The sequence below is a fragment of the Heliangelus exortis genome, chromosome W, assembly GCF_036169615.1.
Source record: "Heliangelus exortis chromosome W, bHelExo1.hap1, whole genome shotgun sequence".
NCBI classification, from domain to species: Eukaryota; Metazoa; Chordata; class Aves; order Apodiformes; family Trochilidae; genus Heliangelus; species Heliangelus exortis.
Window position 1 is genome coordinate 12,837,469 of NC_092453.1, and position 15,846 is coordinate 12,853,314.

General features: G+C 49.3%; 1 protein-coding gene across 2 annotated transcripts; it reads right to left on the reverse strand.

The window, feature by feature from the left end:
• Positions 1 to 345: 345 nt before the first annotated feature.
• On the reverse strand, positions 346 to 14,478 carry LOC139789223 (mitogen-activated protein kinase 4-like). Of its 2 annotated transcripts, XR_011723081.1 has the most exons (7): positions 13,722 to 14,478; positions 10,991 to 11,135; positions 6,924 to 7,085; positions 4,902 to 5,103; positions 3,337 to 3,754; positions 3,065 to 3,190; positions 346 to 2,725 (listed from the first exon to the last, which is right to left on the reverse strand). XR_011723081.1 is itself a non-coding variant. In XM_071729728.1 (5 exons), the coding sequence occupies exons 1-5, from the start codon at positions 14,265 to 14,267 to the stop codon at positions 3,061 to 3,063; spliced, it is 1,749 nt and encodes a 582-aa protein (XP_071585829.1). In that variant the 5' UTR covers positions 14,268 to 14,478; the 3' UTR covers positions 2,751 to 3,060. The 2 variants fall into 2 exon arrangements, 1 of the variants encoding a protein (XP_071585829.1); XM_071729728.1 differs by lacking the exon at positions 346 to 2,725 and having other exon boundaries at positions 2,751 to 3,754.
• Positions 14,479 to 15,846: the final 1,368 nt, after the last annotated feature.

Genomic DNA, 15,846 nt, shown 5'->3' on the forward strand with positions numbered 1-15,846 from the left:
TTTGGCAAGTCACCAACACATGGAAATTTATTGAAAAACCTTGCACTGGAGGGCTTCTTCAAACACCTGCAAGAAGAAGCAGTTTGCAGAAGTCACCATGTTGGGTGAAGAGGTCTAAATCCTTCCCAGAGACCCTGAGCACTCAAATGGACCACAGCAACCAAAGGGAAAGCCACCCAGCACCAAACCACCCCAGAATTAAATATTCATGTTTTATGTCCACTAACTCAGGTGGTTGGGACCACCTGCAGAGGAAACCTGGATGCAAGCACTGGAATAAATGTTGGAAGCCTCAGAAGAAGCAAAAAATAATCAGGAGCCACCAAGCAGGGAAGGCTCAGGCCTTCAAAGTTTATTGTTGCAGATGAGAAACAAATCTGGCTGAGCACACTCAGGGAACAAATCAGAGCCCCCCTGACTCATCTCCCCCTTTCCCAGCACGTGAATTTGGGAACAACATTAAATGAACCCAGATGGAAAAACCCAGAGCAGGGGCAACAAGCTCCTGTGAAGTTTGGCTTCTTGTGAAGTTAATTTCAGACCCAAGCTCCCCCTCTCCTCCTTAGGAGATGACTTTCATATAGTAAAACTCCTCCTTTCATGGCACAGAGTCCCATCCACCTCTGGTGAGGACGTTTGGGCTGAACACAACAAATGGGTTCTGGTTTCAGAGGACACAGTGCCTGATGTTGGCCAAGGTGGGTTTGGTGGCTGCTGATTTCCTGTCTCAGTGTGTGGCACCCGATGGCTGAAGCTGTCAGAAGAGTCTCTGAGTCAGCCCTCACCTTGCTGATCTGATCCTGCAGGTTTAAACTCTGTCCCCTTGCCATTCCTGATCTGATCCTGCAGGGTTAAACTGTCCCTTTCCCATTGCTGATCTGATCCTGAAGATTTAAACTCTGTCCCTCTCCCAAACATCTGATCTGATCCTGCAGGGTTAAACTCTGTCCCCCTCCCATTGCTGATCTGATCCTGCAGGGTTAAACTCTGTCCCCCTCCCAAACACCAGCTCTGCAGCTGTGTTTGTGCACCTCCTGGTGGGTGTCCTCTGCTCCTCCCAAGGTGCCACCAGAGGGCTGTGGCTGCTGTCACCTCCTCCTCTCTGGGCACACACACTCAGGCACCCACAATCCTGCTCCCAGACTTTGCTGGCCACAGGGTGCAGCTGAGCAGGACCATGGGTGCTGAGTTGTTGGCTGCTGGGGACAGATTCAGATCTGCTCCACATTCCTTCAGCACCCAAATTTCTGCCACCAGGAGTAAAAGTGCTGAGCTTTAGTTGAGGTATATCAAGAATCTGTGACAACCTGGAACTCTCTGCTTTTCTTCCTTGTTTCTCCTTTCCATTGGTGGGGGGATGTCCAAACACTGGAAGCAGAGACCCAAGCCTGATCACTTGGCCTTTCAGAAGTCTTTTCCAATGGCTCCCAGATGCCTTCTCAGGTGCCTTTTCCTTCCAGATGCTTTCTCCTCCCCTGCCCCAGGACCTCCACCCCATCCCATCCATGCATCCATCAGCCTTCACATCTCTGCTGCTGCTGATCAGCTGGAGTGCCAGCATTTTAATCAGCTTAAGGAGAGCTCTTCACAATACAAACAAGTCTGGGAGCTTGCGTCTTGCACAAGTTCTCCTACAGAACCTGGACCTGATCCCACCAAGACCAGAAAGCAGGGTTAATACAGTAAATGCTGCTGTCAGTCATCACCCAAGGCTCAGTTTCAGAACATGTAGTAGATTGCTTGTTAAAAGGCTTGAAATAACTGGTAGAGGAACAGTTAAATATGGACCTTGGAGTTACTAAGTACAACTCTGTTACAACTGGAAGTAGTGCTTGGAGAGCAGAGCAACACAACAGCAAGGAAAGCAGAGATTGGCTTTTATGGCACTATTTACAAGTTTCCCATTAAAAAACTGCCAGGTTTGATTAAATATAAGTATAGAACATTTCTCCCATATACAAACTCTCGTTAGCTGATTAATTAGTAAGGTGCTCAGTGGATGAAAACAGGAGTTACAGTAGATCAGTTGTGTTTATGTCTATTTACAAACCACACCCACACCAGCATCTTCCAAAGAAGCTGGAAGCAAAGTGGCCAGTTCCAAATCTAATGCCACAGGAACTCTTTGTTTCCTTCACAACATCTTTGTCAGATGGTAAAAGTGTTGGAATTCCTTTTTTTTTTTTTTTTTTAAATTAGCAAAGGTGCCCTTGCTGAGTCTGTGTGGCTGGTGGTGCCAGGCAGTGTCACAGGGGAGACACCCTGGTTTTAGCTCTTGACTCCTGTCCAGCCTTGACCACCAGAAATTCTGGGCAGCTGCCCAAGAGAGGACTTGCAGCAGCCACACTAAAATGCATCAAATGGGGTCTTGGGAAGCTCAGATCTACCTTGTACAACAGAAGGGAGAAAACTGATGTGTGACAAACCAAACCATGGGCTGAGCAAAAAAATTTCATCTTCCTATGGGGAAAAATCAAATGAAACCCCAAGGTGGCCCATATTTTGTAGGTCAGATTTCTTCTCCAAGTTATTTGCTGACTGATGGTCAAACTCTACCTCTAGTTCCATTCCTGCCTGACCAGGGATGCTGCCTGGCATCACTTCTCTCTGTCTCACCTGGACTCACATGGGTGCCTCAGAGGAGCTCAAAGTTGGGTGTTTTGGGAACCAGGAGGGCACCTGACCCCCATGAAAATGCTGATTTTGTCCTTGTCATTTTAAGATGCTACAGAAAAAAAGAAGAGGAAAAGGAGTTGATTTGACTTCTGTTTGTGCCCCGTCACACCTTTCCCTCATACACTGAAATTCCCAACAGGTCCCAGAGATTTGCAAGGCAAGAGTTAAGGCAGTAGAAAAAACTCAGTATTTCATTCACACCTCTTGCTTCCCTTAAAGGTATTTCTAAGGCATCAGAAGGGGCAGGTGGTTTGTGTTGGCCTTTTCAGAGAAAGGCATGGGGGACAGTGTGAAAAACAGATGCTCAGTGACAGATGGAAACCACTCAGCCCCAGGCCACACCATCAGAGAGGAACAAGGAGATACAACCAGGTGTTAAGTTCCTCACCATCTCTCTTTCTGGAACACCTCTGTTTGTACAATCTCTCCGGGGTGCTCAGGTATGCAGGCCCCATTGATGTCATTGAGTTTGTTGTCTGGAAGATCCTCAGGTTTTGTGCAAAGTTTCAGTGCCCTGGAGATGAAGACATCCAAGTCAAAGTCAGGGTCTGTCTCACTGCTCACCTCTGGGGGGGGTTCTTTGTGGAGATGGGGAGGAGAAGGTGGCAGGTTCTGTTCCTGAACCTCTGCAGGAGGAGGATTGGGACACTCAAGACCCACCTGAGTGCTCTTCACCCACTGAGCAATCTCCAGGAAGAGGTTGGATGGTTCTTCTTCCAGAGACAGCTCAGCTGCAGGTGCTATGGTTGCTCTTTTCCAGTGGGATAAATCTAAGATCAGCTTGGGCTCTGAGTAATGATGGGGTTTATTGTCTCTCCACAGCAATTTGTCCAAGTAGGAAGGTGACCCCACTTTGTAATCACACGATTTCCCACAATCAGCATCAAACACTCTGTCCATGGATGAGTGAGAGAGCTCCAAGAACCTCTCTGAGCTGCTCTGTGAATATTTCCGTGGATCAACTTGTGCTTCTTCAGCAATGGATTCGGACCCTGCCCGGGGATCCCGTTGGACCTCATCCATCTCATGGTGTTTCTCTTGTCTCCATTCCAAATCAGAGGAGAGGCTGACGTGATACCTGCAAAAGACACACTGCAAATTAGACAGACAGACCACTGCCTTCCCTAGAAACAGCTTTGCTCAAACAGATGCAGAGGCTGCTGCTATTTTTACCTTTTTCTTGCTAATGTCTCTTACCTGCAGCTCAAAAAGTCCTTATAAGTATTAGAAACTTTTTCTTTTTGTGTTAAAAGAGGCCAAGGGGCTCAGTAATTTATGAGGAGTCTCAGGTTTGCCCAGGCTGCCCAGAGAGGACAAACAGTGGCAATAAAAGCACAACCAAACCAACCTGCCAGCCCCTTTGGGATGGTTTGGGTTGGAAGGGACCTGGAAGATCATCCAGTTCCCAACCCCTTTCCATGGGCAGGGACACCTCCCACCAGCCCAGGTTGCTCCAAGCCCCATCCAACCTGACCTGAGACACTGCCAGGGATGGGGCAGCCACAGCTTCTCTGGGAAACCTGGCACAGGGGCTCAGCACCCTCAAATTCAACAATTTATTCCCAGTGTCCTACCTCAATCTCCTCTCTTCCATTTTAAAACCATGGCCCCTTGTCCTACCACTAATGCCCTTGTTTAGCTGATCATCACCTTCTCTCCATTTGGGAGGAGCTCTAGAGGAAAGTCAACCTAGTTAATTCTTAACTCCTTATTGTTTCCTTCCTGCTTTGGTGCTGGGATTGGTCTGGTAACTGGGGTAACCATCTAGCATATGAGAGATCTCCACTCCAGGCTTCCATCTGCTCTAAACTTCCAGCAAACCACTTAAAAGTTAATGTGATTGAAGATTTTTTGGAAAAAAGACCCCGGGACCTGTGGCCTCTGTTGCTTGCATGTCTTAAAAAGTGATAAATCCAGTGCTCCACATCAGGCTTGGTCCCCAGAAGGTAGAAGAATGACCTTATTTTATAATTTATGATAGGGACAGGAGCTATGGAATATAAGTGATGACACCAAGAGTGGAGAGATACCAGAAAGTGGAATGTGCAGACTCAACATCTGCTACCTGAGGCCACCAACGATGGCTCATTGGCCTCCAGCCTGAGCTGGAGTTACAGTGAGGCATGGAGAGGATAAATCTGGTGTTCTTCATGGGTCTGGAGCCCCCCTGACTGAACCCATTCCAGAGCAGACCAAGAATTTAAGCCCAACCCTGAGGACTCTACCTGTCCCAGTTAGCCATCTGGCTCTGGTTGGCTTCCATCAGTAAAATATCATCAATCTCATCCTCAATCCTGAAGGGGTGCTGAGACACTGGCTCATCCTCAGGGCAGGAATAGGGACTCATGTAGGGATGCTGCAGCCCCATCTCAGCTGTTAGTCGGTCCATGGGGTTAAATGTCAGGATCTTCTCCAGGAAATCAATAGCTGGGAAAGAGAGAGAAACAAACTCACTCATTCCTCAAAAGCAACCCCAACTTCCTTTCCAGGATCAGCCTCCCAGGTCCCCCCATAACAAATGGAGGAAGGAACTGGAATTCATATCCCACTGTGCACCCAAACCCAGGGTGCAGCTCTGGGTGCACTTCTGCCCTGGGTGCAGCTCTGGGGGAGCTGTGTGCTCACAGCAGGGATAATGGTGAGAGCACCACACCTTCCCAGGACAGCACGTGTGGTGCAATCCCACACCCCCCAAAAAAAACCCTTGGATCACATCAGGATTTGATTTCATGCTCTTGGATCCACCTGATGAGCACGCTGTGCTTTGGACAACCATTTCACATCCTCACATGCAACTGAAGAGGGATGAGATCCAAGGCCCTATTTTAAAAAAAAAAAATCTTTGGGGTGACAAACACTGAAATTATTTCCCTCCTCACTATTTCAAAAATTCTGAGTCCTAAAATTATTTCAGAAAGCCTGGGGAGAATGCAACCTTGATGATGGAAGGAGGAAATTAGGTGCAGTGAAGGTGATTAGCATAAAATCTACAGGCAGAGGGGTTGCTGGGATTTCTTGTGATGATTCCTTTTACTGAGGTCCTGTGAAAAAGAACATCAAAAATGCTGCTGATTCAGTTTATTCTCGGGAATGGAAAAGTCCCAAATATCCCCATTAAAGCTGTAACTGTGTGAGTGGGACGGGTTCTTTCAGGGCCAGATCACTCAGGAGAAAAAGGGCCACACCTCTTGCCCCAGGGTTTAAACATTAACCAATATCTGATTGGCTCCCACAGGATTATTTCATTACTTGGACTAATTAAGTAGGAAGGAATCAATTGCTCCAGGAGGTCACAGTGGAATGATGCACTACAAGTCACAGATGATGATATATTATGGGTCAGAGAGGTAGGAAAACGTCCATGAATTATGCAAGGGACACAGTTGACCTTTCCTCTGGTGGTAATGACAGGGAATAAATCCACTCCTGCTTGCTGGAGGCTGACGTGGGTAACCCAGGCTGCTGGGTATCCTCTTACCAAGCCCATGCAGAAGCCATCTCCTGATGAAGAGTTCTGAACAGAACCTGGGCTTGGGCTCCATGTCTTCCCAAAAGGAGGTGGCTTGGGCTCCATGTCTTCCCAAAAGGAAGTGGCCAGTCCCACCAGCTTTAACCCTTGGAAGGAGTTTGGAAGAGCTGATGTGCCCAGGCTGCTCAACCTCCTACTTCAACCTACAAAGATGTTCCAGGTTTGGGTCCAGTTTGGGTCCAAAAGTTGTTGGGTTGCAGCTCTCTCACTACAGTGCTTGGACAATGTTTCTGCCTGTAGCAACTATCTCATGGGGTTGAGATTTTTGTGGAGTAAAAGCACTGAATTTCTTGTACTACCAATGGCAAGAGAAGGAACAGGGAGTGAAAAAACCTTGGGGCTGAACCCTCACTTCCAGCTCCAGAAGAGGAAAGGGGAAGGGAGGGAAGCAAGGCCTAGCACAAAGAAGATGCACCTTGGAAGTGCCTTAGGATAATCTTAGAAGACTATTTCACCCTTTTTTCCTGGATGAGCCACAAAACTCCACCATGAGCACCAGCCTGCAGCCCACACCTTCCATGGAAGGCTGATGAGCAGAACCTGAGGTGGGACACCTGAGCTACAGGTGGGAGAACATGCTGCAGACCCCTGGGTATCAGAATTCCATTTCCCAGCATTCCTGCACTTGGCTTAGAGGACAATTCCAGTGATCCCCTGGGGAAAGAGGTCCAGAAAGACTTCTCCTGAAATCTCAGGAGAAGGGCACTGCTGCAGGTACCTTCAGCATCCACCTCGGGGAGCAGCTTGCGCAGAGGTTTCCTCACTTCCCAGGTGCTGTTGATAAAGGTGGGCATCACTTTGAGCAGCTCCTCTTTGTCCTCCTCATGGATAACAGGGATTGTCTCCAGAATAAGCTGCATCTGTTCCAGCTCGTGACCCCCTAAATGGGTAGAAAAATGGCAGAGATTAGACCAAGAAGATAAACTGTGGGGAAAATGGTTAAACTGCTGACTCCCAGCCAGGGCACCTCTTTTTTTTAGGGTGAAAGAGTTAACTCAGACAATTTGTCCTCTTGGTGTGATCACCCTGAGACTGGCCACCAAGATTATTGCCTAACCTAGCCAGCTGGAGATGTCTGGAGCAAAGGAAGCTGAGGGGAGAGCTTCTGGCTCTCTGCAACCCCCTGAGAGGAGGTTGGAGCCAGGGGGAGGTTGGGCTAATTCCCAAATTGTGATCAAAATCACAGGGTGACAACAACCTGATGGCTGCTCTCCTCTCACTGGGGTATCTGGCAGCTGAAAGGTTGAGTTACACAAACAAGATGGAAATGTTGAATTATAGCTCTCAAGAATCCACTTTTCCACCATTACCTTCTGTTAATATCATTCCTAAGGATTTTCTGGAGGTGAAGGTCCCTGAAAAGGAAAATGATGAATCCCTGAAAAGGAAAACATGAACTACAGACAGCAGAAATGCCAGGTGCTGAGGCTACCTCTGCACCCTGGCTTGGAAAGGGAAACCCTTCCCTGAGCTTGTAACCAACTCCCAGGTGAGCATCTGAGTCCTGCTAGTGGCTCCTCCAGGAGCAAGCACTGATCCCATGGGAAAAAACCACTCTGCCACCTTCTAGCTCCTGGTTAAGGGCACAGCCTCCTGGTGAACCCCACAGAGATGTGCAGAAAGAGGAGAAATTAGGTGGGAATTGTTGAATTTGAGGGTGCTGAGCCCCTGTGCCAGGTTTCCCAGAGAAGCTGTGGCTGCCCCATCCCTGGCAGTGTCTCAGGTCAGGTTGGATGGGGCTTGGAGCAACCTGGGCTGGTGGGAGGTGTCCCTGCCCATGGAAAGGAGGTGGGAGTAGATGGTTTTTAGGGTCCATTCCAACCCAAACCAGTCCGGGATTCTGTGACAGGCAGAATATTTCTCCTGTTCTCTCTTGCTCCTATCAGTGACCCTTTCAGCTCCTCTTGAGCAGCAGAGTGAAGAAGTCACTGGAGGGAGCTGTAGGCACTGAGTTACAGATGCTCTTCCCTGTTTTCCACAGGGGGAGCTCCCTCAAGGTTGGTGAATCAGATTTGAGCTGCTGGGGATGTGCTGTGCTCCTTGGTTTAGCTGCACTTCTCATGCCCTCCCAGGGCTCTGCCAGAGCTGAACCTGCTCCTGCCACCACCTTCTCCAAAGAAGGGTCTGCCAGGTGCTGCTTAACTCGAGTAGCAGGGTGAAATTAATCCAGTGTCAGGCAATCACTGGAGGTTTGCAGCTTTCTGGGAACTCCATTGCTGTTATTTCCCACGGGGTGTTGTCTGCTGGTGACCCAGGACTCTCCAAAAGTCTCATCCTGTCACTCTCTGCAGCTGCCCAGGGACAATCCCCTTCTCCCCAGCAGAGAGGAGAAAAGCAAAAGCAAAGGTGAAGCCTTGCTGCCCTGCAAGTGTTTGTCAGTTTGAGCTGTTCTGGTCAGTTGGGTTTTTATCTTCCTCCTCTCCAGAGGAGCTGAATGCTGGTGGGTGGTGTGGGACACCACAGGCACCCTGCCTCACTTCCATCCCAGCTCTTTTTTCCTTATTGGTACAGGAGGAGGCCAGGAGAACAGGGCATGGGGCCAAGACCTTCCCATAACAACTCTACAGACTATTTTTAAAGCAACCCAAAAGGAATATGTATTCTGAGCTCTGGTTTTTCATCCCCACCCATTAACTAAGGATCCTGCCATCAACAGGGCTGGGAAGCAGGGATGCTGGCAGCACAAATCCAGCTAAGATCCCAGTCTGGGATCTGCCAAATCCCATCTCCTGAGCTCTAACCTATGAGGTGGGTTCCCCTCTCACCCAGGGCTAGGGCTGGTTTGGTGCCCTGGACTGGCAGATCCTTAACTCTGCTCTCCAGAGGCATCATCCAGTTTGCTTCCACCCAAAAAGCTTGGAGACCCTTCCATGGTGCAACCCATGGCCTGGCAAGATGAGAAAATGTCCTGTGACTGCTGGGACACGTGGAGGCACCCCTGCTCCTGGAATATATTCCAGGGAAGTGGCAGGAGGAGCTAGGGCTGATGCAGAATTTAGAGCTGGACTCAAACATTTCTGGAGAGGGGAGAGGAAGGGAAGGGAAAGGGAAAGGGAAAGGGAAAGGGGAAGGGGAAGGGGAAGGGGAAGGGGAAGGGGAAGGGGAAGGGGAAGGGGAAGGGGAAGGGGAAGGGGAAGGGGAAGGGGAAGGGGAAGGGGAAGGGGAAGGGGAAGGGGAAGGGGAAGGGGAAGGGGAAGGGGAAGGGGAAGGGGAAGGGGAAGGGGAAGGGGAAGGGGAAGGGGAAGGGAAGGGAAGGGAAGGGAAGGGAAGGGAAGGGAAGGGAAGGGAAGGGAAGGGAAGGGAAGGGAAGGGAAGGGAAAGGGAAGGGAAGGGAAGGGAAAGGGAAGGGAAGGGAAAGGGAAGGGAAGGGAAGGGAAGGGAAGGGAAGGGAAGGGAAGGGAAGGGAAGGGAAGGGAAGGGAAGGGAAGGGAAGGGAAGGGAAGGGAAGGGAAGGGAAGGGAAGGGAAGGGAAGGGAAGGGAAGGAAGGGAAGGGAAGGGAAAGGGAAGGGAAAGGGAAGGGAAAGGGAAGGGAAAGGGAAGGGAAAGGGAAGGGAAAGGGAAGGGAAAGGGAAGGGAAAGGGAAGGGAAAGGGAAGGGAAAGGGAAGGGAAAGGGAAGGGAAAGGGAAGGGAAAGGGAAGGGAAAGGGAAGGGAAAGGGAAGGGAAAGGGAAGGGAAAGGGAAGGGAAAGGAAAGGGAAAGGAAAGGGAAAGGAAAGGGAAAGGAAAGGGAAAGGAAAGGGAAGGGACATTCTTAATGATCTCTCCAAAATGCCACCGACTGCTTCAGTTTCAGCTTTCACAAAAGAAATATGGAAGCTGCAAGCAGGGAGGGAGCACCAGAGCAGCTGCAGTCAGGGCCTGGCAGCAGAGCTCTGCAGGCTGCTGGAATATTTGTGAAGAAAATGTCCTTCTCCATTATTAATGGCTCTGATTATTTATTTACACAATGCTTCCAGCAGCTGCTGGGGAAAGGCATTAAACCTTGTCACTCAGAACACCAACGGGTGATAGGAGAGACAACCAAGGGGGAAGAGTTGTTGCAGGAGCTTCTTGGATAGCAGGAGAGCAGCTGGTTCATTCCTGAAGGAATGACTCTGCATCCCAGCTTGGGAACATTTTTTTGAGTCATGTTAAACACAAGATTTGCTTCTGGAGAACATGGGAGCTGAGCTTCTTCACTGGTAACTACGAGATCCTTGCCAGTGGTTTTTGTATCCCGTTTTCTTTACAACTCCACTATCAGTTTACAAGAAAATCCTGAAAATAGGATCCTGAAAATTCTTTCCCTCAAAGAAAAGACATAACTTGGTTTTAATCTTGGAGAGGGGAGAGGAAGGAAGGGAAAAGAGGGAAAAGAGGGAAAAGAGGGAAGGGAAAGGAAGGGAAGGGAAGGATTAAAAATCAAGCCCAGATTAAAAATTAAACCCAGCCCAGATTAAAGATTAAAAAGATTAAAAATCCCAGCCCAGCAAAGCTTGGCACAGAGGGACCGTGGACCCTGACGAGCTGGTGGCTTCTCACTGGGTGCCATCCCAGGCAGGGTGAAAACCAAGAGGGTGACTCTTCTGCTTGCCTGTAGCATGGAATTTTGCACCTAATAGCAGAGGTTATGCAAGTGAAGTTTGCTCTGGAGACACCTCTCATAACAAGCACCAAACCCCCCAGAGCAACACTACAGGCAGTGCCCGGCTGGCAGGGAGAGAGGAATTCCCTCTGCCAGGCTAAAAACCTTTCCAATTGGGAAGGAAGGAAGGAAGGAAAAAAAAATAAATTACTCAACCTACCAGCAAAGAGCATCCTTCCTGTCAGCATCTCAGCCAGGATGCAGCCAGCTGCCCACATGTCGATGGCTTTGGTGTAGTTGTTTGGTGAGAGGAGGAGGCGAGGGGAGCGATACCACTTGGTCACTAAGCCTTCAGAAAGGTAACCCTGAAAAAGCAAAGATAGCAGCAATTTTAGAAGAAAACTCCTCCACTCCTCCCCAGTCAGCCCTGGGATCCTGCAGAGAAACCTGCCCACACCAGGCTTGTGTTGTAGCTATCTTGCAGGAAGCAGAGGTGAGACATGCAAAAAGAGGTGAAACACCCACCATGGGAAACAGAAGTTTGGGTGCTCTGGGAGGCAAAGCACTTGCTGCTCCCTAAAAAATTATTTCCTGATTGTCACCCTGGTGTTGCAGCATCTTCTGCAAAGGACAGATGGCTTTAACAGCACAGGTTAAATACTTCAAGGTCACGGTCAGAGGACTTAGATGTATTATCATGGAATTCCAGCTTGGTTTGGGTTGGAAGGGACCTTAAAGCTCCTCCATTCCCAAGCCCTTTCCATGGGCAGGGACACCTCCCACCAGCCCAGGTTGCTCCAAGCCCCATCCAACCTGACCTGAGACACTGCCAGGGATGGGGCAGCCACAGCTTCTCTGGGAAACCTGGCACAGGGGCTCAGCACCCTCAAATTCAACAATTTATTTCCAGTGTTTAACCTAAATCTCCCCTCACCACCACCAGAGACATTTTGAAAATGAAGCACAACTATTTAAGCACTTTGCTGGGGCCCAGCTACAACCCACCAGTGCCTGAAGGAGCTCTGTCCCTCTGAACCCAGTGCTTGCATTTCCAAACATTACCAGCTTGCACCTTTTTGCTGATTCCATCCCTAGTTAAGTCTCTGTAGTCCCTCCACAGCTACAGAGCAGGCAAGAAAACAGGCAGAAAAACAAAATTTAAGGAGAAAAAAAAAAGAAATCCATCCTCTGTCCTACTGTGGTGCTGGTGGGTTGGGATGTTTGACCTGGTTTGAAAGGAGATGCCCTCAGCAGTGCCCCATGGAACAATGTCTGAGCAGTGGCATCTCTTTGGAGCACTGCCTTCTCTTTCCTCAACTCACCCTGGAGATTTCACACAAATGCCAAGAGCTTGGCAGCTCCAGGGAAATCAAAGGGGATGTGTCCAAGCCTGGAAACAACCCTGCATCTGAAGGAATGTCCCAGTGCTCCCAGCTCTGCTCGGTGGCTGAGCTCCAGATGAGGGGGAGCCACAAAAGGCCAACTTACTTCTCCTCATTTCATCAGGAGAACGGTGGGGTATTCCATATAAATATAAAGGTGTTAACAGAAGGAGGGAGATGGAAACACAGTGGGAAAAGGCAAAATAAAAGGAAATTATAAAGCTGAGTTGCACTCGAGTGCCACGAAGCATTGGAAATGCAACGGCAACATGAACACGGCTGATATGAGAACTGGGGAAAACCCAGCAGCCAAAACTGATAAGGGTTTTATACACTGATTTAAACTATTCTCTTTTAAAAAGAGCATTTTCATTTCAGTCTTTTTAAGAGAAGTGGTACTGGAGACTGATGAGCTGAGAAGTGTAATGATGTTACATTTTTGCTAAAGCTGCTGAATCCAAACCGGCACAGAAGCCTCCCCAGGCGTTTCCTGATCAGACTTTTCAGCTACTGCAATTATTCCCAACAATGGAGATGAGGGGGAAAATCCTAAGAAAATACAATTTGGGGACAGTGAACCAGGGCACTTCCTGGCTGGAGCAACTCCTTCTCTTTCCCAGAACCCTCCAAGATGGATTTGAGTTCTCAGGGTGGGTGTGTGCCCCATGCAAAATGCATCAGCAAACGATCGATAATGTTGCAACGATCCAAACCTTTTCATCTCTCACATATTGAAGAAAATATTCCCTACAGAATTCCCTGGTTTCACCAGGGAATAACCCAGACCATTGCATTTCACCTTGGTACCCACCACCAAGCCCAGGAGTAACCTACAGCTTCTCTCCATCCCACCAACTTGTGGCCCATACAGCTGGAGCCCTCCTTGCTCCTCAGGGCATTTTGCTGCTGGGCTCTGGGTTATCCCTCCTCTTCCTTGGGGGAAAATACTGGGATGGGAGGATAAAATACATATTTTGGTTTATCCATAGTGCCAAGGCTTACAGGAAGGAGGCAGCCCTGCCAGGATGGGAAGCCCCAGCACGTCCAGCTGTCACCTCTGCAAGGCTGTAGCAAAGGAATGTCACTGTTTAAGTAGATTCAACCAGTCAAAAAGACCAAAAATAGAAGCATATTAATTAATTCTAATTAAGATGGATCATACAGCTCCACAACAGTATCCCATGGATTCAGCACAGCCCTTTCTGAACTGAAAAACTACTGGAATCTCTTAAAATTTTGCTGTAGCAAAGGAATGTCACTGTTAAAGTAGACTCAATCAGTCAGAAAAACCAAAAGTAGAAGCATGTTAATTAATTCTAATTTAGATGGATCATACAGCTCCACGACAATATCCCGTGGATTCAGCACAGCCCTTTCTGAACTGAAGAACTACTGGAATCTCTTAAAAAAGAAAAATAAAGGAATTAATTTCAAACCAGAAGTAGCTTCAAATCCCAAGGTCGCTCCCAAGCCCTCCCACACCAACACACAGGGACGGAGCTTCCACAGCTTCCCGGGACAACCCATTCCAGTACCTCACCACCCTCACACTGAAGAATTCCCTCCTACCTTGTGCGAGTAGTGCTGATCCACGATTCTGGCCAGCCCAAAGTCCCCAATTTTCAGCACCAGGTCCTCCGTGCTGATGAAAATATTGGCAGGCTTGAGGTCTCGGTGGAGGACGTTGGCGGAGTGGATGTACTTCAGCCCCCGGAGCAGTTGGTACATGAAGAGCTTGGCGTGCTCCTCGGCGAGCTTCCCTTGCTCCAGGAGTCGTGCCAGGTCTGTCTCCATGTACTCCTGGACGATGTACACCACGTTGAACTTAAAAAAATCCCCCTGGAGGTTGGTGCCTTTGGGCCCCAACACCTCGTAGACTTTGACGATGTTTTCGTGCTCCAACCTACGGATGATTTTGACCTCCCGGAAGGCGTGTTTCATGCTCCTGGCATCACTGATGTTGATTTTTTTCACTGCCACCTTCCGGCAGCTCTTGCTGTCCAGGGCTGAGAGCACCAACCCGTTGGCCCCGAAACCCAAGGGCCGGAAGTTGACGAAGCGGCAGCCCAGGTCGTAGCCGTAGACGTTGGCGATGCAGTCGCACTTCTCGGCCATGGCGGGCTCCCTCCTCTCCTCCTTGCTTCCCTTCTTCCTCACTTGGAAAGCTGAAGGAGAGCCCGGGCTTCCAGCTCGCAAAGGTGGGTGGAAATCAAGAGCTTCATTGTTGCTCCCAGGTGATCGTCACTTCGAGGTCACACACAGACACAAATTTATTTTAAACTGGGCAAGAAATCAAGGGGTAGGAGATAACGCAGCCTGGAGATGTCAAGCACGCCAGGAAGGTTCTTTTTTCTTGAGACTACTGCTACATTTTTCAGCCTCCTTTTCCCTCCTCAAGATGATGCTGAAGTGTAGGGCTGGTGGCACAGTTGGACACCTGTCCCTGTGTCCCCAGTGGCTCAGTGCTGGGACAACCAGACGGCCCCGCCGTGGGGCAGAGCCCAGAGCAGCCCCATGGCCCCTCTGTTGCCCCAAACCCCCCCTGCCCACAAGTTTTGCTGGTGCTTTCCCCACCAAAGAAGAGCATCCAGGCCCCAGCCAGGCTTCCAGAAGGTCAGTAAAGCTTCAGCCTTCTCGTGGCTCCCTTCTGGCTATGGGCAGACCCCATCTTTCCCAGCAGCAGATCCAAATCCTGATGGTTTGCAGACCAAACCCCACATTACCATGTGCTGCATTCTGCACAGTGAGTTTCCACGTTGGAAGTTCCTACACCTTCTCCTTGCAGGTCTTTTTCCAAGCACCATCTGATCTTTGCAGCTTGGCAGGAGCAGCTCCTGGTTGTCCTTCAGCAGCTCTCATTCCTGGAAAAAAAGAAGAGATGGATTAATTTGATACCAGCACTGCCAATGTCCTGCTTGCTGAAGGTTAACCACAAGCACAACTCTGACCTTTTGGAGACTCATTCATTATCCCTTCCAAAAGCACACATCCTTCCCAAGCATTTTTCAGATGCTTGGTATTTCCATTTTGATTTGCAATACACAGAAAACTCCCAACCTCCCAGCTTTGTTCTTCTCTTCCAGGAGGTTCACAGAACCAAGAATTTCTCCGTGCAAAAACCAAGATACAGAAATAGCCTGGGTGGAGAATGGATGGAGAGCAGCCCTGAGGAGAAGGGCTTGGGGAAAAGTGGTAAAATATTTCCTAAGGGAACTCTAAATAGCACTTAGGTGCTACGTTGGGGTTTGAGATCCATCTCTGTGCCCCATCACCCAAACCCTACCATGTTTCTCAGCTTTTTGGTACTGCCAAAGTCCCCAGGGTTTGCTGAGACCAGGTGGAGGTGCCAGCTCCCACACCAAGCTGCTTGGCTTGTTCTAGATGCAATGGAAGGAAACCAAGTTTTGCCTCATCAGCTTCATTATTAATAATTAGTGCAGCTCTAGAAGCACTGAAAGGGAAAATGTGATGCAGGAGACTCAAAGGGAAGAGCCAAGCCCCATTCCATCTCACAAGCAAAGGGATGGCCTTCTTGGGGCTCTTTGGCTGCATCCCAGTCCCCAGCTGAGTGGTGACCCTGCAGCACCTCCTGCAATTAGAGGCAGAACAACTCCTAAAAGGGTGGCCCTGGAGGATGGCAAAATGTCCTCCTGTCCTCCCTCTCACTGACCCATCCAGGGAAACGGTCTCCTGG

What these genes read in the sequence shown, in the direction of transcription:
- LOC139789223 (XM_071729728.1), bottom strand. Translation starts at nt 14,267, where the DNA reads ATGGCCGAGAAGTGCGACTGCATCGCCAACGTCTACGGCTACGACCTG. An exon ending in ATCAGCACTACTCGCACAAG is followed by an intron (nt 11,136 to 13,721) that starts GTAGGAGGGAAT and finishes TTGCTTTTTCAG; the next exon opens with GGTTACCTTTCTGAAGGCTT. An exon ending in CCCCGAGGTGGATGCTGAAG is followed by an intron (nt 5,104 to 6,923) that starts GTACCTGCAGCA and finishes TCTCTTTCCCAG; the next exon opens with CTATTGATTTCCTGGAGAAG.